Here is a 26,268-nt window from a genome sequence, read left to right as displayed (position 1 = left end):
AGAGAGGAGTGTCTCACTGTCAAGGTGACGGGTTCGGAATAAAGTGATGCTACTCGACTGACCACAAGAATCGGCTCATCTTAATCCACCAGGATACAACCAAAAATGCCATTCTGTAGGCAATTTGATTTTTTTTTTTCTGATCAACCATTGTTGGTGACAGTGAATGTTTTGTTTCGAGCTTGTTATATTTGCATACGGTTAAAGCCACTGTGTGAACTTAAAGGACCCCCTGATCTATAGACGAGTATCTGTGACCTCTTGTGAATCAAACAAACAAAGTGCTTGGTCAAAACATTAGAACTTTTTGGAATGGTTTAAGGTATTTCTCATGGTATAGGTAACTCATTTCAAATACCTATGGGGGACCTGAATAAGACCTGAAAAGTTAACAAAATGAGTGATGCGTACAGTAGAGCAGCTATACTTTATTCAGTTCCTGTTCCTTTATCACACTGACCACTTCATCCTGCACACCTGTCCTCGTCCCATATGCTAATACGTAGGCTATGTCATCACCAAGATGAGATCTGATTGGGTGTAATATCAAACATTCTGTTCTTCTTGGTGTGTGCATGTGATTGCTACAGTGAAATAGATATGGATAGGCTGATGGAATTGAAATTGAGATGGGGTAGAAGAGGCTACTTGAGTCAGATTTCAGTCAGTGTGCCCCTCAATGGAATAGGCTACCGAATGCCCATGCGCCGACACGCACCTATTTTCCTGACCACAAGGGGCGCTGTGGAGTTTAATAGTTGCCAAGGAGATGACATAAACAGCGAGCTCTCCTCAACTCCACAAGGCTCCGTCCGAGCCCAGCACGGTCATGTGAGAGGCAGAAAGAAAGAGAGGGAAGAGTATGAAGCCAATACCCTAACCAACACTGAATGACCGCAACTTTCAGAAACACTGAACCAGGACATACATCCTCCTAGAAGAACCAGACGGCTATATTTGAAGTGGTAAGTAGCTACTTTCCAGGTCTCTGCTATTTCCAGAATAGCTCCGCAGTTACAATACTGGCTGTGGAGTGGGCGCCTAAAGAGCTAACTTAAGTACCAGTCGGGCGACTACTGTATAAAACATTGCTTCTTTGCATCAATATATTGACTTTATTTGTTTAAAGAAATATTGGGGACATTTATTCTTATCGTTCAAAAATAACAGGGCAACTAGTGTGGCTCGCAGTCGTTGTTAATGGTGATCCTTTGCCCCTGATTCCCTGGCGTTGCTAAATATATTGTACTTTAATTGTTGACATGTTATTCACAGCTGAGCTGTTTGGCTCTACTAGTGTTAGCACTAGCTTTACACTGTTTTCAAGGAGGGAGGGTAATTGGAAAAGGTAAATTACTCATCAGTTAGTTAGACTGTGAATCACGTTGCAAATGGCCTTCTAACTTGTATAACAAGTGATTTAGGCCTACTGATGGACTGGTTCATTAATTAACATGCTGATTGACACAATTAATAAATCTGGTTTATTAAAATGTGTGTGTGTGTGTGTGTGTGTGTGTGTGTGTGTGTGTGTGTGTGTGTGTGTGTGTGTGTGTGTGTGTGTGTGTGTGTGTGTGTGTGTGTGTGGGGTGCTTTCTTTCATTTCCTGTATTTCTATTAATGTAAATGTATTTTCTTAATCATGTGTTGTTGTTGTTGTTGTTGTTGTTGTTGTGCTCGAATAAAGGCCACCGCATTTTCCAAATGTCTTCATTCTAATGCCAGGGAGCTTCCAACTTCCGCTCCCACTGGCGTCGCAGTCTCTGTGGCCTCGCTGTGCCGACGCTGAGCCGCGGCAGCAGAAGCTAACTCTAATTAAGCCCACAGGAGGAACAGATGGCCCTGCCGGCTAGTCTGTCTGTCTCACTGCTGTTTGTCATCCGTGCACCACCGCCGCTCTCTAAATGCTGCTAAATGCTAACTATGGGTGGGGGGTGGGGGGGGATTGGTGTGTTGTTAGTGTTGAATGTTTGATGGGTGTGTGTTGGAGGTTTAGTGGGGGGGGGGGGGGGAGTAGGGAAGCATGTTGTGGTGTTTGGCATGCAATTTGTCGGCTGACAATAATAGGATCTATGTTGGCATGAATACCACAACCACAGGGACGGTTGATGAGGCATTCGTGTGTCACCACACAACAACATTGGTGATGGATGAAGATGATTGCGAAGAACAGAGGCAAGATGCGTCATAGATGAATTCAGGTTGCCCCTGAGCTCCAGAAGATCAGAGGGAAGAATTTGACCTGGAACTCTTTGAGCGTTACATCAAACGTGCAGCAGTGAGGAAGAGACCGAGACTGCTCCTAAACACAAAGCTCATTTTACCACACTGCAGTTGTCTGGAACATCCACGCGCAGCTTCTCCCGTCAGTAATGGTCTATACATTTGAAGGCTTACTTTGGATGAATTGTGACAGACGTAGGCCTGTGTCTTCATGTTGAACTCGCCCATGCCTGAAGTTAAACGCCTCACGTCACCGTACCTATTTCCCTAATCCATCTTAATACTAGTAGCACCCCCTGAAATAGAATGTAATCCCGGAGCCATGACAGATTGTGTACTAGACTCTAATTACCGGGGTCTCCGGCATCACATTATAATTCATGACAGTCACTTGATCGTCCAATAAAACCCATTAGGGCATAACGTCACCCAAACTCAGGCATTAGGAACGGATTGTTATCTATGTACGACTAGGAAAGTGGTCACTGCTAAAACCACGTAGAGAGTGTGTGCTGGAAGAGAGACTCAATTTTAGGGATGGCAAGTTAGAGGCTGGTCCGCACAAATAAATCACGTTACTGCAGGTTAGCTGCTGCATGACAGCCGACCCGGGTGGAATAAGCGGGAGCATATTGCTCCTGCTTGACTGTTGTTCAAGGAGTGCCAAGGAACGTGGAGTCGGGGTGCTCCCAATGGATGGATTAATGTGCAGTACATGCAGAGACACGGATCGCTCTGCATAATGATGCGTGAGATCCAAGGCCTCGGTTTCACCTTTCAACCCAGAAACAAATCTGGACTCAGGGTAATTTGTCTATTGAAATTTCAAGGCATCACAGACTGTTGCCTTGACGACCTCTAGATGCTCAAAGTGTGTTTTATAACGCTGATGTTTCATGAGGTATTTCAGAATGTTTATGTTCACATTCTCTCATTTCCTTCTAACCTCCCGTTATCTCCCTGTGTTCCAGGTCATCTCCCACGGAGGGGCGCGGTCTGGGCCCTGCATCGTTGTCTTCCGCGGCGCCATGGCCCCTGTACCGAGGAGCCGGTGCGGCAGCCCTTCGTAGCTCTCTCTGCGGTGCGACCCGCCGTAGCTGCGCCCGTGGGTGGGGGCGCGGGGCGGGGGGGTTGAGTGGCTGTTTGAGAGCAGCAGCAGCAGCAGCAGCAATAAGCAGCCGGCGGTTGTTAGCGGCACAATCCCCGACAGGATGTTCTCGTCGTCCCACATGAACGGCTACGGGAACCCGGGTTTGTCAGAGCAGGGCAACCAGCCGCCGCACAGGGAGCGGGCGGTGGACTGCCCCGGGGACAAGGAGGGCGGGGACGGCAGGCCCTCGCGCTGCGGCGCCCAGATGGAGAGGATCCAGCACTACCAGGAGGAGCTGAGGAAGAGGAGGGAGGAGGAAGGAGGGGGAAGGGCCCGCCACGAGGTGGACCCCGACGCCTCGCTGCGCCTCAAGAAGCTCTCGCAGAACCCCAAGGTGGGCATCGACAACCCCACCTTCGACGGGAAGGAGAGGCTACCCGAGCACGGCCCCCCCGAGCACGGGCCGGACCCCGCAGCCGGTGAGTGTTGTCGGGGGTGTTTCATTTCGTACAGTGGGTGGTGATTCACATGGGTGGTGTTTCCCTCAATGTAAGACCCCAGGTCGGTTAGACTTGCTCTGCTGCCAGGAGTCGTGACGTATTCTGACTCGGCGCCTATCACAAATGTCTAAATTAATTTAAAGATGATGGAGAATTTGGAACTTAGCATTAACGGTAAGAAACGGTCATAATCGTCCTAAATTCCTAAAGAGCAGGTCAGCGTATGGAGCAGATTTAACTAAATAAACTCTCAAGGAGAATGAATGTGACGAATGAAATGGCTGTCAAGGAACCTGAAAGGTGCCAACGTGTGGGTGTTGATGGGTCCATAAACAGTTTAGAATTGGACACCCAGGGGCGTGGGGGCCGGCGGTGTGAAAGAATGGCCCTAGAGATCTGGTGGTGGTAACTCCAATGCTGTAGGCATGGCTCTGGTTCCCCAAAATGTTTTTGTGAAACCCAAGCTTTCCAACAATGAGATGGGACTTGTATGTATAGGGGTGGTACGTCGTGATGTCACATGGCACTGACTGCCTCCATTTGGAAGTAAAGTAGCATGACAATGTTACTCGTAGTTTTAAGTGTTTGGGTCATTGTTTAGTCATTCATCTTTAAATTATTTGTCATTATGGGCTTGACCTTGTTGTTTGAAACCGCCAGTGTTTCTCAAGCGAGAAGTACCAAAACAAAGTTCTGATAAGCCTACGATATAGTATATTTACAATGATTTAGGATTTGACATTACTACGAGTCTTGAGTACTCTCCAAACATAAGTATCTCCAACAAAAAAATCCCATGATGCATTCTGATGTCCAAGCCCTACTCTCAAGATCACACCAAGCATAGATTGTAAAAACTATTGATGGAGGCCTGAAAGAGATGGTTTCAATCCATTTTAGAAACAAATGGGTGGATAAGACGGAGGGCAGGAAAGCGTAACACCGACCCCTCCCCTTGAACAAGCCCAAAGAAGAGGGCCTTCCACAGCGGCGGAGTGAAACACAGGGACTCAGAACAATGGGGCGGCTGGTCAGAGGTCAGAGGTCATCAGCGGAGGAGGGTCGCGATTGTTTCTCCAAATGGGTTTAAGAGACGGGGGTTAATTTACTAGGTACTGGAGGGAAGGGAGAGGCAGCTATTAATGTGCGCTATTCCTCCTTCAATCAGTTGATATTTCCAAGTTGGGTCTCTTTCTTAGATTCTGCCTCTTTCTTTCTCTCGCAAAAATGTTGAATCTTAAATGCAGCGCATGAGGTAATGCAGCTTGTCACGGGTCAACGAGCCACCAAGAACAGACTCAGACAACAACACATGCCTTCACACTGAGTTTACTTAATGGCCATATGTGTCGTCCCTCAGTGTGGTTTGGTTGAAAACATTCTTGTTTGTGTCTTGGACACCAGCGTTTTACACATCAACCCAAAATACTTTCCCACTGCCCTCTTGATCTGAGTCTCGAGTCAAACCCTAACCACCTCAGTAGGAGATGGTTGATGGCTACAACCTGTTGAGGTTACTTGTTGAACTCCGTTCCTGAAATCGAGCACCCCCCTATCAAATGCGGTAGTGCGCACGGCTAAGCTAGTTACCTATCGATAAACGATGTCCGGGTTTCACAACGATCCCCACTGAGAAACCACAGCCGTTTATAATCATTTGGTTTCCTTCTGCACGAGAGGGACCCAAATCGACTCCCATAATCTGTCTCTCCGGGCTGGCCCTTGCCCATAGAAGGTGGTATTGATGGAACTCGTTAGGCTTGTAGACAGACAGTGTGAATAATGCATTGCTTTGGCATCCACTGTGTGTCCAGCTGCCAACGTCACAGTGCCTCCCTGCCAGTGTTGGCCCTTTGGCTCCTCAAGAACACCCCCCACCCCCCCCACCCCCTTGTCCTTTCCACAGTATCGTTTCCTAGCTCTTCATTCTTTGGCCATCGGTGTGTTTAGGTTTGCTTTGGCCAACTCGTGTCAGACCCGGGTGTTGTACCCTGTCTTTACCCACACGACGGTTCTTCAGTGTGATAATTATCACTGAGAATACACAAACACGCGAGATTGGTGCCACTGTATCCACCCTCATTTTCTTTCTTCTCTGCAACCACTATCCATCATGGTTGTCATTACTCCCTTCGACTCAATCTCTGTCTCTGTCTGTCTCTGTCTCTCTCTCTCTCTCTCTCTGTCTCTGTCTCTGTCTCTGTCTCTGTCTCTCTCTGTCTCTCTCTGTCTCTCTCTCTCTGTTTCTCTCTGTCTCCCTCTGTCTCGGTTTCTCTCTCTCTGTTTCTCTCTGTCTCTCTCTGTCTCTCTCTGTCTCTCTCTCTCTGTCTCTCTCTGTCTCTCTCTCTCTGTTTCTCTCTCTCTGTTTCTCTCTGTCTCCCTCTGTCTCTCTCCCGTCCAGAGCTGGAGGAGATGCTGCAGGCCCTGCTCTGGGCCAAGCAGTGTCTGACAGACACTCAGAGCCAGCAGGACGTGGCACTGGTGCTGCAGCTGCTGACCAAGGAGGAGTTCAGGACGGCCCACAGTGTGCACAGCGCTGTGTCCCGTCAGATGAACCGTGCGGGGCCAACGGCGCCCCTCACCGCCCAGGCCCAGGGCCTCTGCCAGGAGGTAGGGCCCGATCCTCAATACCCCATCCTCGGTAACCCAGGCCCCTGGGGGTAACCACTAACCTAAAGACTCTTTAAGTCTAGTAGTACCCCCAAAATAGTTTATTTTTGTTCTTGTTTCTTTCTTTATTTTACTTCATTTTACATGGTGTCTTTATTTGCCACGCTTCGAGATTGATCCAAATAAAGGTGCATTTATGTTATTATTATTATTATACTATATTGAGTAGCTCTATATATAACTTTGTATTTTAAAATCAATAAGTCTGTTCTATATAGAGCTACGGCTGTAGCAGCCACCAGTCTTGCCTCGCCTCACTGAGGATCATTTGTTGCCATTTGTGTTGAAACTCTAGCTTCACTTATTTCGTAACTTACTGATGTGCTAATGAGTCGAGTCGACGATACGATCTCAAACGTGGTCCAATGCTACACAGTCTAGCCGTGTTTGGCTGTGCGCTATGGGTCCATACCTCTGCCTCTCTCAAAATGTACGATGAGGAACAAAAGTTTATGTGTAGAGGTTGCACTTTTTCTGAACCAATGTGAACATGGAGATTGGCCTGTGGAATAAGAGGGACAGACATTATGATGATGATTATGACGTTGGTTATGATGATGTAGAAGGAAAACATGGCAACAGAGCCAAACTGAATGGAGTAGAGATCCGTTCACCAAAGCATTGAGCAGATAATGTTCTTCTTAGGGCGGGGGGGGGTGGGGATTTGAATAAGGGAGCGAACAAACGAGGAAAAACTGGAAGGACAAGAACAAGTCTGGGCTTCACCTGTTCCAAAATGCAAAGCACCTTGCATTTTGCAAAGCGCCGTGCCTGCGTCATCACCAGTCTCCTCAGGGGTTGAGGCACCCAGCATAGCTGCCCGGGCAGGTGAAGTGACTTGAGAGAGGAGACGACCTGAATCTGTCACACCTGACTTCCCTTCGAGGACGCAAAGTAAACGTTTCCCCACCCCCCTTAATGCCCAAGCAGGGCGTTTTGGGGATCACTGTACTGCTCTCCTTTTGACTTCTGTAAAGTGCACTTCTGATAAAGACAGGGTCTAGGCTACACGTTATCCTGCCCACACTCGACCACTCACGTAAACAGCATATGGCCCACACACGTTTCCACCCACCTGAGCGCTGCTTCGCTAAGAAGCCGCTTAAGGAGGTGCATTACGCTTTGAGCTGTGTTGTGATTGGCTCCTGGGCTAATCTCCCATCAGCCCCTCACCCATCCTGATTGTGTGCGTGTGTGTGTGTGTGTGTGTGTGTGTCAGTGGCACACAGCAGCCTAGTGGACAGATAGAAAAACTGAAGGGAGGGGCGGGAATCACCTCATTAGTGAGAGCTTCATTTAATGTAGGGGTTGGAGAGAGCTGAAAGAAAGGGAGAGAGAGCTCTAGCATGGCCGATAAGCAGAGCAGGTGGAGGAGATTTTGCAAATCTCTGCCAATGACCATATGGAACGACTCACCGAGGTCAAAAAAAAAAGAGAGAGGTGGTTAGTCTGGGTTGGGGAGAGAGTTTAAGAGACCTGACAAACACACCTTTTATTTAATTCGGGTTACATTTGGGAACTGGACATGAACTCCTGAAAACATTGCTTTTATATGCTCTGTGTGTCTCCGTGTTCCTGGGCATAGCTAGTCATATCTAGTCATATAAAGGGTTAGGGTTAGCGTGTTGAAGTGTGCATGGCTTGTTGCCAGGTGTTCTCCCAAGTATTTGTTCAATGTATGAGCAAATAAATGGCAGAAGTTGCTTAAGCTTTCAGCTGGCAAAGCCTCGGCTTATGCCCACAAAGTCTTTGGGGTCACGGTTTGGTTTGCAGCGAGTGGAACTCTGCTGGATTCTCGTGGTTCTTGTTACCCGTAATCCAGCGGGCCAGCACATAACAATAAATCCCCTTACAGTAGACTGAAGGCACAGTTTCCCATCCGCAAGGCAAAGCCCCAATGTGACTTATTAAATGGCTATCGTCTCCACCCTGTTTGAATTCTCTGGTAAATTCATTTATTTAATTGAGAGTGTAGAAGACCCCAAATCCTTGAAAGTTTTAGTTGGATTTAGCGAGATAATGCTAACGTATACCAAATATTATGAAGGGCATGCTGTCTGGCCTTGAGATGATTAGACATTGGCACACGCAGCTTTTGTCTGGGAGATGGTATTCACGAAAAAAATCAAAAGATATTTGGTATCCTCAGTAGTTTTACTGTGTACCTGTCGCGAGAATCCAAATCTCCTTTGAGTCTGATCAGCGGGGCTTTCCACTTTTTCCTTTGCCTGCATGCATATTAAAATCAATGAAAATAACCTTGAGTCGCTTTGCCTTATCTCTCTCTATATGCCCCTCTCACTCTCTTGCTCTCTCGCTCTCTCTATCACTCTCTCTCTCGCTCTCTCTCTCTCTGCAGGTACAGAAGATTCTCCAGTCCAGCCACCAGAAGGAAGGTGTGGAGCTCCGCACTCTGCTCACCACCCCTCACGTAAAGGTCAGATCCAAGCACAACAGCACAGTCCCAACACCAAATGCCACAATACCTCCCCAATTATTCTGCAATACCCCAATCCCATCATCTTCAGACGTCACTGTCATGATGAGAGTCCCGGGTTGAAAGCAATTCTTCTATTTGACCTGTCATCATAAACAATCACACAAATATACATCTTCAGCCAATCGTCTGAAAACCACTTACACTCAACCATCTGCCCTGTTAAATTCTGTTGACTAAGCAAATCTTTATTTGTCACATGCACAATGACTACTTGTACAATGTGTATGTTGCCATTTTGAATGTGCATGTACATAATATAAATTTAATATAGATTTATTTTCTTTATATACACATAATATTTCACATTAAATTGTACAATGTTATCTTTTGGAATTAGCATAACTCATCATTATGTGAAAGCGGGTCCCATAAGTGGTGAGTAATCTAGGAGTAATCAGCTAAATCTCTTTGAGAACTGTCTATCAGACACCACCTCACATACATGGTGTTCTTCATTATAAGCGTTGATGAGCTTCTTGTTGAGGTCATACTCAGGTAATGCTGTCCTGACAGCTGTTGGCACAGCTATAACTTGACTCCTAATTGGTTCTTAGGGGTTCCACTGACCCCATTAATGAGGAAATGGATTATGCACACACGCATGCATGTAGCTTTTCTTATCATCCAGGAGTTTCCGTGTGGAGGTTATCATGATCCCTCGCGAATTGAGTGAATGTTGTAGTAATTGTACAGCATTTAATCCCCAGAATCCATTGGGTTCTTCTTGCTCTACCTCAGATGATAATCAAGGGAGGCTATTTCTGTTCATGTTGGCTAACTACCGTGCATGCAAGCTTATTGTTCCTTCATCATTTCGAACTGCATGGGAATAAAGTAATGGGGTCAAGGCCAAATATTTTCAAATCCCCCCCCTTCCCACTAGTTCTTCTTCTATGATCTCCTCATGACTTTCTAAACAGTACTGTGTATTAAAACACCAGCCACGATGATAATACGCTGATTGAATACTCTTCCATGAATAACTGCAATGCTGATAAACAAACAATTCAAATTCTCCCTCCCCCTTTTCATATAATCACTCCCTGATGCATCGATAGAGATCTGTATCAGATCCCTTCAAATAATAACATTTTGCACCGTCTACTCGACTGGTTGGTAGTGAAGGGATGGTAGCGAGCATGCCGTTTTGAGCCTGAAGGACAACCAAGCAGAGGCTAACCAGAACATTTGATGGTCGTTTTAGAAAGTTAGAAAACGCGTTTACGTGACATGTGACCGTGTGAACAGCCTAGCCGCCTTGGGCTACTTTGACTTTTTGCAAAGTCTGATCCAATTAACCTGCGCCACCGCGGTGCCTGCTTAGGACACACTGGGTGTGGGAGTGTTTGGCAGAACTATCCCTGCTATGCGAGGAACACGGGGATAAAGGGACTTGAACCGGATGCCCTTTTGCTTCTGCTGCTCTGTTTCCAGCCTGGTTCATCCCATACCCCATGGCACAGTGTTCAAGACTGGGGGCCGGACTTATATAAATACCTCACAACGGTCTATACCCTCATTAATATTCACTCCTTAATAACTTTTCAACTGCATTTAACCGTCAATGCCGTTAACCCTCTCCGAAGATGAGCTCTCTGAGATCCGAGTTGAGCACAGGACAAATGTATTGGCGTTGTCTTATGACAATGAGGCATTTCTTTCCGTGGACTCGCCTGAGAGGATCCACACTCTCTTCCGGAGCGTGCCTTCGTCTGAAAACCAGGCACAAGTATAACATCTGGTGCAAACCATACTTGGGTATGCTGCTACTGCTGGTGTCAACCAAACAGAGCCCCCCCCCCCCCCCCACCACTGTCTAAACATACGCCGCGCTACACAAGTTCTCCTGGTGTGAGCGTGAGGGAGGGGAAGGAGGCAGGAGACATCCCATCCTTCCTTCACCCTGTAAGCCCTCCCCCGCCCCACCTCCTCCTTCTTTTAAGTAATATCCTGCCTGGCATGTAAAGTGGGACTCACCCGGGCCAGAGAGAGAGAGGGAGAGAGGGAGGGCGAGGGAGGGCGGAGGGGGGAGGGGCAGGGTTGGCGTGATGGATGGTAGTGGATACTGACTCGTGAACGCTGCATAGATTAAGACGGATCGTTCATGCTCCTCGGTTCCCTTAAGAGAGAGAGAGACACACACACACACACACACACACACACACACACACACACACACACACACACACACACACACACACACACACACACACACACACACACACACACACACACACACACACACACTGCTAATTTGGAGCAGACAGCTTATTAATTGCGGTGGCCCGCGTGTGTTTTAGTCTGTCATGTGCAAAAGGAGTGGTGGAAAGATTAGTGTTTGTATTGTTTCTGACTCGGAGGAGGACTCTGCTGACTGCTCATGTCAAACGGACCCGGGAGGGGGCGAGGACAAGCGATCCCCTCTAGTCATAGACCCACAAGACTCCCACCCATCCACTCACATTATCTTACACGGAATGAGACAAATTGCCAAGCCCTCCTGCAAAACATGTGGCGGCTGTCTCACAAAGTATAATCTCACCACCCACACACTAATGATCCAGCTCTTCCATGCGCTACCACTGTCCCTGCTGCTGCTACTGTTGTGCGTGCATTGTGTGTGTTTGTGTGCGTGTGCGGGCGTGCGTTGGCTGACTGTGTGACACGTTTTTTTTGCCCTGTGCCATTACCTCACTCTGCCTCTTCTCTTACCCCTGTCCGTTCTGGTGCTCGTCCATTATGTGTTTTCTGTATGTACATATGTGCGTGTGTGTGTATGTGTTTGTGTTTGTCTGTGTGTGTGTGTGTGTGGGTGCGTGCGGGCGCGTGTGGCCGTGTTCTATGTGGCAGGCCCTGATGCAGGCTCATGATGGCATCGCGGTGCAGGAGCTGAACGAGGAGAAGGAGCCAGAAGTCCAGTACATGGGGGAGACGGTGAAACTGGTGCGGCTGGAGAAGACCCTGGACACCCCTCTGGTAGGTGGACCCCCCTCCCCCCACTGTGTCTAGGACGGACTATAGCAGTCCGCCAGCGTAGATCTCAAGACCACCTCTGTAGCCACTGGGGTGGGTAAAACCAACAAATTAAATAGGGGTTATATTCGATTTAATGGGACCATGTATAAGAATCGGGAAATTCCTAGTAAGTGGTTCCCATTCCCATGCTGAGTGAAGTCCCCATTCACAAAATCACTATCCTAATCAGACATATTTTGGCCCATATCCTAATTTTAGGAGTAAAAGCATGTTCTCCGCATATCTATGTCCTAGGATGGCACATAACTCGGAGCTCAACGTGCGCTTGTGCGTTTGTTTGGAGAGAGAATGCGTTGATATTGATATGTTTAAAAACTTTTGATGAATTATTTAAAGACTAGGCTACTCTACTACACATCGCCGTCTCGGTTGAAAGTTCCACCGCTGGTGGACGATACCGTCCTCAACACAATCCTTTGCATGCTCACAAGGCACCGTGGGCCAATTTCCTTTTTGGCTTTCCTTGTGTTTATAGATGTATTACTTATTGCTCATAAGCTCTGCCAGTAGAATGACCTCAGAAGATCGGAGCGGCCTCCTAACCCTATCAAACCATAATATAAAGGGAACGGCAATTACATTATATTAAATGAGATGGGGCAAAGTAGACACAGATTTACACCCCCGTTATGCTAACTCGACGAAGTATACAATACAACATCATGTCCTTTTGCTCAAACCTGGTCCTGCTTTGAGTACTTTCTGTTATAAGTAATGATTTGATCCAGTCCGGTAGTACTCTTAATAGCAGGAGCACAGTAGAAACATTAACAGCTAGCCTGCAGAGCTAGTATCATCAAGTTGAAGACCACATTGAAATATGAGCTCTGAAGGACATCGTGGAATGGCCACTTAAAGAATATCGTGGCCCTAAAACTCAATTTTTGCTTCAACTCGAACCATCCGTCTGAGTCCTTTGAAGTAGACCGTCCGCCAGGGAGCCATGAGGCGGGACTCGTAAATACAAAATCACTGGGTTACACGTCCACAAAGTGTCCCCACAGTCACCCGCAGAAGAGCGTTTACACCAGAGGAGCTGAGTAAGGTCATTGGTGGTGGTGTTGGTGTTACAGATTCTGCTGTAATGCAGTCAGCAGTTCAATCTCTTTTTTTCTCTCTCTCGCCCTCTCTCTCTCTAGCTTTTTTCTCTCTCTCACCCTCTCTTGCCCTCAGTCTCTCGCCCTCTCTCTCTCTCTCTCTCTCTTTAGCTTTTTTCTCTCTCTCTTACTCTCTCTTGCCCTCTCTCTCTCGCCCTCTCTCTCTCTCTTAGCTTTTTTCTCTCTCACCCTCTCTCGCCCTCTCTCTCTCTCGCCTGTGCGCTCAGCCTTCTCTGTTATCTTGTCTAACAGCTAAGGTAATAAGACAGCGGCGTCTGGATAAGAACATCTCGCTGACATCGTGGTGTCAGCGCTGCAAGTGACAAAAAAAGAGAATGTGTAGTGTTTTTTTTACTTCCAATTTAGCTTTTTCTCAGTTCTGTCTCATTCTCAAGGTTGTTTTGTCTTTCCAGAGTTTAGTTTTCCTTTTGTCTGCGTATCTTGTCACAGTATTACAAAGGCCGTGGTGTTTTGTGACTTTTTCATGGTAGGAACTAGGAAGGTCATCTTTGATATCGTGTGTGTGTGTGTCACACTGTCTCTACACATACCTTGGTTTATCTCTCTGCATGTACGTACGTCTCTTATCGCCGTCCTCATCGTCCCTCTCTCTGTGTGTGTGTGTGTGTGTGTGTGTGTGTGTGTGTGTGCCACCCCAGGGCGCCACGGTGCGTAACGACATGGAGAGCGTGGTGGTGAGCCGCGTGGTGAAGGGCGGCGCGGCGGAGCGCAGCGGCCTGCTCACCGAGGGCGACGAGATCCTGGAGATCAACGGCGTCCCCGTCCGCGGGAAACACATCAACGACGTGCACGACCTCATCGTGAGTTCAGCTAAAAGCACGCCTATAGTGCACAGAGGAGAGGTGTGTATGTGGATAGATGGACGGGATACGCACTTTTATTATCCCCGTGGGGAAATAGTTTGGTTCGCATCACAACAAGACGGTACACGATCGAACGATGAACTCGCAGTAGACGTGGGACCCCGGTAGCACATAGTACAAATGCAAAAAATACAAACGGCTTCTACCAAAAGGTATCGGTGATTCTCAAGGTCTACTGAGTTGACATAGTTAAGTAAATGGATAGAAGGGCTCAGCAGGCTTCACGCGTAGATTAAGTTTGGTTGAGGTTGTAATAATGAAAAGGGTGTGTTTGCTGAGAAAACAAACTTGTACCGCGTTAAATGTGTTTTTCGGTACTCCTTGATCCTCAAACCTTTGGTAACATTTACCGAAATAGGACATGGCTGGGTTTATTTGGATCCAGATTCCCTGTCGCGACAGAGCGCCTACTCTTAGCATATTAAATGTTCAGTGATCAGACCGTGCGTAAAACAAGTTTGTCTGCAAAGGACTGCTTCAGTCTCAAAGTGAAATCTGCTCCTTTTGAAGTGAGCTGCCCACTTTATAATCGACTTAAAGTGCACTTAAAGCAGACTTACTTACTAAGTGTTCTTCAAGTGAATCCCACTGATAATGTTCGTCATAGTGGACTTATCGTGTTCTAAGTCAGTCAACGTCGTCTCAATCTGAGGCATCGTACTTTTAGCTGACTTATCGTGCTCAACGCTGCCTCAAGTGTAGTCAGAGCATGTATATTGTACTTCAAGTGAGTCAGCAGTGTCTCATTTGGGGCAGTGTACTTACAGTGAGTCAACGCTGCCTTCATCAGTCGCAGTGTACTTATAGTGAGTCAACCCCGCCTTCATTTTAGGAGCATTACTTGCAGTGAGTAAACCTCGCCCCCATTTGAGTCAGTGTTCATACGGCCTACACTACGAATAAACCGTATGAAGAACAATCGTATGAAGTCAACCAGTTTGAAGCACCTCAAAACATAGTGCCATTGATTGTGGCACTATAGTGGCAAGACAATCTACTATAAAGTAACATAAAAAAATATATTCTTTCTAGTAAGTATTCTAGTACGTCTTGTATTCTATTGAAATTCGCCATTTAGAAACTAGAGGACGTGTGTGTGTGTGTGTGTGTGTGTGTGTGTGTGTGTGTGTGTGTGTGTGTGTGTGTGTGTGTGTGTGTGTGTGTGTGTGTGTGTGTGTGTGTGTGTGTGTGTGTGTGTGTGTGTGTGTGTGTGTCCCCCATTGAGCTCTAACAAACTAAAGGTCAGAACAGAAAGACCAAAGAATGAAAGCCTTCTCACTGAGGGACACGCTCTTCTTCTCCTCACAGCAACAAATGCACGGCACTCTGACCTTCCTGCTCATCCCCAGCGCCCAGTCTAAGCCTCCTGCACACAGACAGACAGTGGTAAGTCGTGTGTGTGTGTGTGTGTGTGTGTGTGTGTGTGTGTGTGTGTGTGTGTGTGTGTGTGTGTGTGTGTGTGTGTGTGTGTGTGTGTGTGTGTGTGTGTGTGTGTGTGTGTGTGTGTGTGTGTGTGTGTGTGTGTGTGTGTTCAGCCAGCCTGTTAACTAACTAACTAGTGTGACCCCCCCCCCCCCCCCCTTGTGGCCGTCCAGATGCACATCAGGGCCTACTTCGACTACGACCCCTCCGAGGATCCCTTCGTGCCGTGCCGCGAGCTGGGCCTGTCCTTCCAGAAGGGGGACATCCTCCACATCATCAGCCAGGACGACCCCAACTGGTGGCAGGCCTACCGGGACGGGGACGAGGACAACCAGCCCCTCGCCGGGCTGGTCCCGGGTACGATCCCGGCTGTATAGAGGGGCCTGTGAGGCGTTCCTGTCTGGATAACCATACATGGAGAGGGATGGGAGGCTGAGCCCTTGGACTGACATGAGCACCTGAACACAGTGGATGCTCTATGTGCTGTATTGATATTGATTGCTAGCTTTATGTATCTGATGCAGAGTTTTTATAATTGGAGAAAGATTCTTTAATCACATCAAAGAGACTTGCAACCCCTGAAATAACGTCATTAACTGCAGTGACCGTTGCCCCGCCCCGTTATGTTTCCTCCACAAAGGGAACATGTTGCACCTGTTACCAGTGGTTCACACACTGCCCGCCTGCCTAAAGATCGGACCCTCCTCGAGGAGATGGATTAGATGGCCTGTGATCGGAGCAGGATCTCCAAGGCCTGCTCGTGCGAACATACTGCCCACGATGACGGAGGAGGGTGGGCTAGAGGGGAGGGCGTTGGGGTTAGCGTGTTCAGTGAGTGTGTGAGTGTGTGTGACTGTCACATGACTGGTCGTGCGTGTTTCCTCTCTCTTGTCAGGCAAGAGCTTCCAGCAGCAGAGGGAGACTTTGAAGAAAACGGTGGTGGACAAGGGCCGAGAACAGCCGGGTAAGATGACGGAAACGCACGGCGTCCAAAGCAAACACACTGACGAGTGTATTTAGGTCGGGTTCAATGAATTGTCGTTTGGATTGTAATCCGTTTGAACACTTTTGGTTCTTTTATTTTAATGTGTGATGGAGATCAAAACGAGTACGGATTAGGCTTTGTCATCCAACAAAAAGCTTGACGCAAATCCTTGTCGCTTGTCATTTGCTGCAGGGAAGCTTTGGTACGCCAAGAAGACCAAGAAAGCCAGGAAGAAGGACCTACATAACTTGGACAGTAATACAGGTAAAAAAGAAAAAAGACCAGAATCTTACCATGTACAGAACAGCCCAGTGTTTAAACCATGCAGGTGGTGCACGGAGGTGTGTACGGTTCACAAGCCGAGTGCTCGTGGCAGAACGCGTGGCGAGCAGCTCTGAAGACCTCCCGCTGCCCTCCTCCAAAGCGCTCCACAGCCCAACCCCGTGTGCAGCAAAACTCTGTACATGTTGTGTTCCCAGCGCCGTGGTCCCCCGCGGTGAAGTGAATAAGTGCATCAAAGGACCCACCCTGTACATCTGGCTGGGCCCTAACTAGGCAATGCCGTCAACTCGACAGGCTTTCTCTCTGTCGGAGTGGGGGGGGGGTTGGGTCGTTTGCCGTTAAAGATCTGCTCACCGTGGCTGCTGTTAATAGGCCCTGTCGTTGTCACGGCAGCGGCCTGTCGCCGGGCAGGATTAGCCCCCGCCATCCCTGCAGACAGAGATCAGGGCTGGCGGAGACAGGTGCTCAACAGGTGCCTAACTAGCTTGAGAGCGGGCCTGCGGGGACATCCTGGCACGCACGCACACGCACGCATGTATACACCTGCAAGCCACACATGCACACGCATAGACACGCAATAGGCAGACGAACAGACAGACAATATTTGTGTGTACTGTATACTTGAATACCTCACATATCTAATATACACGCACACACTTATGCACACATATACCGACAAGCACAAACACGCGCATATACGCAATCAAACAATCGACATATGCATGCTTGTGTGAACACCTACATACAGTAACACACACACCGCTGACGTCAGTGGTTTACGTTCATTTCACAGGGGTAACATGTACATATGCTGACTCACAGAAAATTAAAAAAATATCTTTGTTATCATCTGTAATCCCCTGTAACCATGAACCCACCCACAACCGTGGAGAACAGTGTTTGCAATGTCCCCTTCCTTTCATTTTCATCTAATAAAACCCTTCTTGGTTCCACAGAGTACGAGGACATCCTGACCTATGAGGAGATGGCCCTCTACCACCAGCCCGCCCACCGCAAGCGTCCCATCGCTCTGATTGGTCCCCCAAACAGCGGGCACGACAACCTGAGGAGGAGGATGCTGACCATCGAACCAGACAAGTTTTCCAGCGCTGTACCGCGTAAGTCCACTCTGAGGTCATGTGACCTCATGTTTACACTCTGGACCAGTGATTCCCAGCCAGGGTTAAGCATACCCTGAGGTAGGGCTGCTCTATTACGGAAAATACAATTTTGATTAATATTCAAATCACGATTATTCTTCAGTTTGAAAACATGATGCATTTATTCAGCATTTCTCTCCAAAAAAAAAAGGCTTTGTCACCGAGAGCTTAAGAGAAAATACACAAAATGTCCAAATATAAAAAGTTCAAATCACAAATAATGTACAAATATGTATCCAGCCTTTCTGCAAACATTTAATTGAATAAAAATGATATACTTAAAAATAAAAATAATAATAATACAAATTATTCAAGTCGATTAGGTTGGAGATCGTTTGATCCAAAAATCGAAATCACTATCAAAATGGGTATATTACACAGCCCGGCCTTGAGGGAGGGGGTTGGATACACTACATTTGACACTCCAAGCAGCCCACCGCCGCTGACCGTCGTGCCTGCTCCCTCCCCCCCCCCACAGACACCACCCGGGGCCCGCGGATACACGAGCGCAACGGGCGCGAGTACCACTTCGTCAGCCACGCCGCCTTCCAGGCGGACCTGGTGGCCGGCAAGTTCGTGGAGTCCGGGGAGTTTGAGAAGAACCTGTACGGCACCAGCACCGACTCGGTCCGCCACGTGGTCAACACCGGGCGCATCTGCCTGCTCTCTCTGCACACCCGGGTAGGGGGGGGGAGACACACACACACACACACACACACACACACACACACACACACACACACACACACACACACACACACACACACACACACACACACACACACACACACACACACACACACACACACACACACACACACAGTGTCTAAATGCTAACGCCTATATATTTGACGATGTTGGCAGGCATTCTGTTACAAGTACTTGGCCGGTGTGCACTCACTCCTGGTGTCTTCGAAGCTGTACTGCGTTATTATTATTATTCCTCACTTCCCTCAAGATCCCCTGGGCTCTGCACCATCCCTAAGCCTTGGAGGGATAGAAGTGTATATATATTATATAGAAATATGTCGACAGGGCTGGGGTGGTATTGAAGTCAAGGTTGTCCTTGTCTTTGAGGTACACTAAAGAATGGACCCTTAGGTCTCCTTGATGCTAATGGTGGATCCAGCAGTCCTATTATGTTATAACACAACTTCTGGGACGACGGCAGAGAGACTTGGCCAGAAACTAGGACTGATGGGGCGGGGTTACACCTTGTTTCCTATTTCAGTGCAGAGTTTTTTTCTACCGAAGAATAGTAGTAATAACAATAGTAATGGAGTGATTTGCGCCATACGATTAAGCTTTCAGAAGGTGATTGTAATGAGTATTTCTACAGTCGCCCATTTACACGGGTATTGAAATCTTGACTGACACTTTGAAGTGGGTGGCTACTTGTGTTCACAAATTAGCTGCTGACGGATGCCTCCGCCTCCAACGTGATTGGTCAAAACGAATTTTAAGCAAAATAAAGTGAAATGCCCCATTTATCCGGAATTGAACTTGGCTGCCATCAGACTGTGTGAAACTACCTTGATCCCTTCTCCACTTGTCGAGGCCAATGTGCTTCAGTATTTGCTTGCAATCGCCTTTGTTTCTGTTCCTGTTAGTCGCTGCGGGTGTTGAGGTCCTCCAACCTGAAGCCCTTCGTCATCTTCATCGCTCCTCCTTCCCAGGAACGACTGCGCACCCTGCTGGCCGCCGAGGGGAAGACACCAAAGGTACACACATTATTTTAGAAAAACTGTGTACGCTTCCGAAATGTCCCATGCCCCATGCCCCATGTCCCTCAGTGTAACCTAAGCACATACTTGAATTAATTTTAGCGACCTTATTTTATTGAGATGAAAAAAAAAAAGTCATTCACAAAAACAGCGTTTGATGGACAGTGTGCCCTCAAGTCTCAGACCTCTTGACCCTAAGCGGCCGTTTCTCCCACCAGCCCGAGGAGCTGAAGGAGGTGATCGAGAAGGCCCGTGAGATGGAGCAGAGCTACGGACACCTGTTCGACGCCGCCATCGTCAACGGCGACCCCGACACGGCGTTCCGCGAGCTGCGCCGGCTCATCGAGAAGCTGGACACCGAGCCCCAGTGGGTGCCAACGTCCTGGCTGTGCTAGAGCCCCAGAGGGGGCCCACCTCCTGGCTGTGCTAGAGCCCCAGAGGGGGCCCACCTCCTGGCTGTTCTAGAGCCCCAGAGGGGACCCACCTCCTGGCTGTTCTAGAGCCCCAGAGGGGGGCCCCCTTCCTGGCTGTGCTAGAGCCCCAGAGGGGGCCCACCTCCTGGCTGTGCTAGAGCCCCAGAGGGGGCCCACCTCCTGGCTGTTCTAGAGCCCCAGAGGGGACCCACCTCCTGGCTGTTCTAGAGCCCCAGAGGGGGGCCCCCTTCCTGGCTGTGGTAGAGCCCCAGAGGGGGACCTCCTCCTGGCTGTGCTAGAGCCCCAGAGGGGGGCCACCTCCTGGCTGTGCTAGAGCCCCAGAGGGGGGCCCACCTCCTGGCTGTTCTAGAGCCACAGAGGGGGGCCCACCTCCTGGCTGTTCTAGAGCCACAGAGGGGGGCCCACCTCCTGGCTGTTCTAGAGCCACAGAGGGGGCCCTCCTCCTGGCTGTGCTAGAGCCCCAGTGGGTGCCCACCTCCTGGCTGTGCTAGAGCCCCAGAATGCTGAGGTGTCTCTGGGCGTTGTCGGGGTAATGGAGGGGGGGGCAGTGATGCTGATGGTGACAGTGTTCATAGGGGGAGGTTGGGTGGTGACTTGCCCCCTAAAATAGGGTAACGGAGGGGTGGATGGGGGGGAAAGGAAGGGTTTGAGGAAAGGAAGAGTTGGTGGTTACGGGGTCACTGCAGTTTGAACTTGAACAAAATGGAGAGGCCTTCTTCTTGTCCGTAGAGGAGCTGGCTGTCACCAGGATGTAGCGGGGACAGACGTGTTTCTTGAATTAGTTTTGGATAGTCTGTTTGGGGGATTTCTTTTTTTTCTTTGTCAAACTCCGTGCAAAGCCATGTTTGGTAAAGAAAACTAGGGACAGTATTACAATTGTTACTTTTATAGTAATTTATGATTGTACATATGTATTTTGTATAGAGGAGAAAGGGTTACATAATATCCTATTGATGCTTGATACTTGCTGGGTGCACAAAGTAAAAACACTTCTGCTCAAGAACACCTTTTTAAAACGGACTTATCTTCCAATCAACGAAACCAAAACGAATGCTATGCAATATATCGAGGTAATTTATCTTCACCAAAGTCAGTATTATTTATTATTGTAAAAAATAGCGATATTTATGCAATGATAACGACATGCCTCAACGTTTTTAGTATGTTACGGTTGTCTTATTCTGTCAGAGGTAAATCAATTCACTCCCAACAATATAATTATATGGGTCTAGTTTTGTTCCTCCACATGAGGAACTGGGGTTTCCTTTTAGTTTTCTTAAAACATTGCTGTACTTCGTCTCCACGTTTCCCAATCATTTCTGTTGCCAACTCAGGAAAATAGTGTCAATAAATGTGTGAACAATGGTAAACAAAATTTGTATCTGCCTATATATCAGTTAAATCGACTGTCAAAGTAAAGATGTGAATTGTTTAACCCATCTTTGCAGAATGAGCATGGTAGGTGGCATTTTTACACAGCTTTGATGAATGCTCGAATGCGCTGGTCAATCACGGCATTATACAGTCTGTTTTTTCATAAAGCAGACTGTTGCCATGGACAGTTCAAACCTTAGAATCTTAATACTATTTTATTGAAATATTTTTGTATTGTTATATTTTGTGTCCAATTATTGATTTCCTTAGTAGGGAGAAAATCTATTTAAATAAATAAACCCCTTAAAGCTGATCCTGAATTCATAATCCCTTGACTAGCGACAAACATGACTTCCAAAGCTTTTATTCCTTAAAATTAAACATCGACAGTTTGTTTCAATATTCAGATCACTTTATTCAGATGAAAATGTTGGACCATTATTTATTAGTAGCCCTACATTTGACAGGAAACATAACGCGTACAATGTTCTGGTGCAATGGTGCAACCATCCACCTTTTAGGTTCAGACAACCAGCCCAGGATTTGGGACAAGCACTGGGATGGGTGTCAGTACAGTACAGACTCAGACCCTTTTCACAGAGGTTTCATCGTAGCATGAACAGCGCCGTCACTCAACACGAGTTACTGATCTGCTACTTTAACGTACCAGGGCACGGGTAGTGAGTTTTCCTCACTAGTCAAGTCCATTACCGTTGCCCTGCTACATGAAGGTAGAGGAGCTGTGATTAGTGAAACACCTACATGTCGCTCATAACCCACACACGTTGACACCCCTGTAAAAAGGGTCTGGAAGGGGGCAGGGTGGGGGAGAAATCTACAAGCACCTTAACAACCACACTGAGCAGCATGCAATGGCTCTGAATGATGCAAGGAAACTGAAATATTTACAACCTCATCCCACCACACTTAAGTATTTCTAATTTATATACGTCTATTTTTGTCTCATTTAAATATAATTTCTTTTTCGTTGAACAAGTGCCATCACTTGGTACGGGCAACGTTTGACGCAGTCACTGGAAATCGTACAATACTGTAAACAATATAACCAAAAGAAAACGTCACAGACAAACATTGCTCTTTTTACCCATTTACACAACAAGACTTAACACGGCCGGCGAGGTACAGAATAAATAGAGTAAGAGTCGGGCGTCGTGGCCGATCTCGGCGCCCACACACACGCAGCCCTCACTCAAACAGCATGTCCTCGTCCTGCTCGTCCATCAGCATGTTGGTGGGCTCGGCGATGGGGCCCAGGGCCGCCAGCCGCTCAGCGATCTCCTTCTCCGTCCGCTCCCGGAGCTGCTTCTTCTTCTCCTGGATCTTCTTCAGCCTGGGGGGGGGGGGGGGGTAGGATAACTTACCATCCTACCTGGTGAGCTGTACCAACTGATAGTGTAACCATAACCATGCATCTGGCTAATCATTATTCATCATTAGGTCTTCCATTTCATCACTATTTCATGGGAAAACTTGTGTCTTTGTTGCAGTTAACTGGATTTTCTGACACGAATGGCCAAATGTTCTTAATTTGCATTGTCGTATATATAACTCTAAAGAGGGCTGGTATTGACTCAATGTGATACACATTGCCTAATACAGACATTCATACATAAACATGCACACTCACAAATACAACACCATTCAGACAAACACTACATCATCCATTCACAACCTTAGCTTTTGGTCATTGTGTTTTCACAATGAAAGGTTAATGCATCTCCATGAATACAGTTGTACATAAATATATCGTAATAACAGCCACACAAAAAAATTAGCATATGCTTCTCATATAAATCCAACTGATCCAAAGGCTGTTTGGATCAACCAGCTCACCTGTAGAACTCCTCTCGTTCTCTCTCGTCCAGCTCTGTGATGATGTAGGTTAGGGTGCGCTCGATGCGAGGGATGATCACTGCAGACCCGGGAGGAAAGGAGTGGCGGGGTTAAAAAAACATCATTCACAGGCAGGAATCGTCTGTGAGAGGCCGACGCAAGGACCTGATGCAGAAATTAAAATACACAGCGTCCGCGGCCTACCGTGCTCGATGGCGTTCACACGGCGGTTGGTGATCTTAATGGCGTGATCCAACGTCACAAAGGAAGTCTGCCAACAAAGACATAGTCTCATCTTAATCAGCTACACTACAATCGTTCAAGCCAGCATTTCATCACTTTGTGGTTAGACGCCCACTTGGGTTAGCACGAGATTATTGACTTAAAAAACGACATGAATTTCCTTTATATAGTTGATCTGCATCCACTTTATGCATTATGATTTGATACATTTCATGTATGTCCAAAAGGTGCATTTATGATCGTAAATGCACCATCAGAGGAATTAACGATAACACATTTTCTTTTAAGTAAAATGTTTGAAAAGGTCTCCTGCTGTTTGAACAGATTTTCTAATGATTTGTTACCCAAAGCAGACGATTAAGTGTGCAGAACATTCAGGTCACAGACATTGACGTTAATCGGGCTAAAGTGGAACTGAAACTACTAAAATAGGTACAAATAATACAACTAAATAGGAAGGGAAGGACAGTACACAGTCTGTACAGACATATTTACAGCACAGTTACATTGAATAATCGGCCTGTAATAAAAGTTGTATTACATTCAATGGTTCACTCATTATGGGCTGGTTGCGGGCATATTTTGAATAAATAAGACCCTGAAGTAAAAGATTACAAACCTCTGCTTGCTATTAATATTTATCCTGCTATTGAGAACTATAGCATGGAAACAAGCTGGTTAGTGTGTGTTTCTGTTCTACATTAAAATGATGAATGGCACACATTTCCTTTATCCATTTCTTATCAATTAATGTCCTGACTAATGGATACACATGCTGAATTAACAATCAATGGGGGTCTTGTACCTTTTATTCACAGTAGAACCTGGAATTATTTTAAACAGCACCCCCTACCTGTAGGGAGGCCAGCTCTACAAGAAGCTCCACTGCTTTGGCATAGTTCCTCTTCAACCGGGAGACCTGCTCTCCTCCCCTGGCCAGACCAGTGAGCTCATAACCTGACGGACACAAACAAACCGTCTGTTTAGCGACGTGGATTCAAAGTTATTCCAATACCAGTGAGTCAAACACAAAAATAAATACATGATGTAGCAATCATTCACAGACATAAGCCTTAATAAATCTTTATCTGTAAAGAGGAACTCACTGTCGCCTCCCTCCTGGTAGTGTTCAAACACTGGGAGGGTAACACCTAGAATGGGAGTGAGAGGGAGAAACAGAGAGAGAAGGAATTGTGTTAGAACAGTAAAATGGTATGGGCACTTTCTGTTCCAAAAGATAGATTGAGCGTGTGCGTGTGTCTCACCAGCAACGTTGTCCTTCTTAGCACGGACCTTCACCTGGGCCTTGTTTACATTCTGGATCACAGTCGTGCTGTGGAAATAACATGCATTTATATACATCGGTAATGCGGCTGGAAAGTAGCCTTTCTGGCTTAATCTGTAACATTTAAAGACAGATTTGTTACGTGTACTGTCCGGGCAAAATAAACAAATTTATTAGGAAATGGGAATTTCAGTATGTATTCAAGCATTCAAGTTCAGGGGACATTCAATAGGTTCCGACCTGAAGTCCCCGGCAGCAAATTTAGCCTCAGCCAATGAGAAGGCCGCCTCTCTCATTACCTCTCCCATCAGGGTCTTGGTCTAGGGAGAGTAAACGACAGGTCCATGTTGGTTTAATGCTATATTACATACAGGACAACAATGTGAGGAAGTCAAATTATTTGGACTTACCTCTATGATTTTACGTAGGATCTGACGGAAGCGCATTGAGAGAGCGTCTGCCTTTTTCTTGAGCAGGTTGCGACCTGTCTGCGCCCCCTTCAGTCTGGCCTTCATGATGGTCTGAACCCTGCGATGCAACACCCCAAAAAGGAGTAGATTATTACAATTCAAAATAGCGGGATACTATGTCGACTAGGTCCACAATGTACCTGTAAGCCACCTAGAGCAAGGTGCCGTAACCTCCACAGGCACATTAATGATCTGTAGCCAAATCCACTTAAATAAATCCCTTTGGCTTAAAGTGACGGCTAAATTATCAAATATGAAATGGGAATAGTCATTAAAAACTAATTTGGCTCATACGTTTATTATTTTAATAAATGTAATGTAGCAAATTCTATCCAGACAAATAATATACTTAATATTGGACATAAAGTGTCTTTGAACAATATAAAATATTTTTAAACTACCATCTTGGGTCCAAACAGAATTGAGAAAGACGTGAATCCACCTCTAACAGCACACAGTTAGGTCACAATTGGAAATACACACATCACATGGCACATATGCATGGATGCTTCCTTATTTTGAAAGATCTATAAAAACAGTGGTTGAAAATACAGGGATACAGTCAATCATCCATCTGTAAGAACAAATGTATGATTATGACAGCCTTTTTCTGAACCATCCCAGATTATCTGCATATATAAATTGGAATAGACTACGATTGGCAGCCATTCACTACCTTCAATATGTCGACATTGTCTAGAAATTAGGAAAAAATGATTGTTTGATTATTCATTGCAGTGGTTATCCTGCAACATCGTAGTTGTGCACATAGCTAGCAAACAATCTGCTTACATTCTGGAGGGGAAAACGTCGATCCTGTCTTTTGCTGACATCTTGTCCTTTCGTCGAAACGTATGGCCTTTCTCAGCTTTCAAATTAAAAAGATCAACTGGTCAATATCCTAAACGATCCGGTGTGTATGACAAATTAAATATGATATCCTGCAAGGGTATTAGGAACAAATATTAAACTGGCGTCGTGATCTCATAAGACTAGCTCCTACAAGGTGATCAGCTGGTTACCAGTCATGTGACT

At 46.8% G+C, this 26,268-nt stretch overlaps 2 protein-coding genes across 4 annotated transcripts; one reads left to right on the top strand and one right to left on the bottom strand.

Moving 5' to 3' along the window:
- Positions 1-607: 607 nt before the first annotated feature.
- On the top strand, positions 608-21,768 carry pals1b (protein associated with LIN7 1, MAGUK p55 family member b). 3 transcript variants are annotated; one of them, XM_056581072.1, is made up of 14 exons: positions 608-965; positions 3,195-3,792; positions 6,215-6,423; positions 8,843-8,920; positions 11,834-11,959; positions 13,776-13,937; positions 15,309-15,386; positions 15,596-15,779; positions 16,318-16,386; positions 16,600-16,671; positions 17,646-17,807; positions 18,328-18,530; positions 19,460-19,570; positions 19,792-21,767. In XM_056581072.1, the coding sequence occupies exons 2-14, from the start codon at positions 3,435-3,437 to the stop codon at positions 19,966-19,968; spliced, it is 1,989 nt and encodes a 662-aa protein (XP_056437047.1). In that variant the 5' UTR covers positions 608-965; positions 3,195-3,434; the 3' UTR covers positions 19,969-21,767. The 3 variants fall into 3 exon arrangements, with proteins under 3 accessions (XP_056437047.1, XP_056437048.1, XP_056437050.1); XM_056581073.1 differs by having other exon boundaries at positions 610-965; positions 11,846-11,959; positions 19,792-21,766; XM_056581075.1 differs by lacking the exon at positions 608-965 and having other exon boundaries at positions 3,321-3,792; positions 19,792-21,768.
- atp6v1d (ATPase H+ transporting V1 subunit D) lies at positions 21,700-26,268 on the bottom strand. Its single transcript, XM_056581077.1, has 9 exons — positions 26,026-26,268; positions 25,174-25,291; positions 25,004-25,083; positions 24,744-24,811; positions 24,585-24,629; positions 24,332-24,435; positions 23,440-23,506; positions 23,236-23,314; positions 21,700-22,732 (listed from the first exon to the last, which is right to left on the bottom strand). Exons 1-9 carry the CDS (start codon positions 26,064-26,066, stop codon positions 22,588-22,590), a joined length of 747 nt encoding a protein of 248 aa, XP_056437052.1. The 5' UTR covers positions 26,067-26,268; the 3' UTR covers positions 21,700-22,587.

Source organism: Gadus chalcogrammus, chromosome 21, assembly GCF_026213295.1.
Source record: "Gadus chalcogrammus isolate NIFS_2021 chromosome 21, NIFS_Gcha_1.0, whole genome shotgun sequence".
In the NCBI taxonomy this organism is placed as follows: Eukaryota; Metazoa; Chordata; class Actinopteri; order Gadiformes; family Gadidae; genus Gadus; species Gadus chalcogrammus.
The sequence above is the reverse complement of the archived record's forward strand: the minus strand, read 5'-3'. Positions and strand labels throughout refer to the sequence as shown.

Coding starts and splice junctions, on each gene's coding strand:
- pals1b (XM_056581075.1), top strand. CDS start 3,435: ATGTTCTCGTCGTCCCACATGAACGGCTACGGGAACCCGGGTTTGTCA. Junction 15,387..15,595: donor CTGCACACAGACAGACAGTG/GTAAGTCGTGTG, acceptor GTGGCCGTCCAG/ATGCACATCAGGGCCTACTT. Junction 18,531..19,459: donor TGCTCTCTCTGCACACCCGG/GTAGGGGGGGGG, acceptor TGTTCCTGTTAG/TCGCTGCGGGTGTTGAGGTC.
- atp6v1d (XM_056581077.1), bottom strand. CDS start 26,066: ATGTCAGCAAAAGACAGGATCGACGTTTTCCCCTCCAGAAT. Junction 24,812..25,003: donor TTTGCTGCCGGGGACTTCAG/GTCGGAACCTAT, acceptor TTATTTCCACAG/CACGACTGTGATCCAGAATG. Junction 23,315..23,439: donor TGTGAACGCCATCGAGCACG/GTAGGCCGCGGA, acceptor CCGGGTCTGCAG/TGATCATCCCTCGCATCGAG.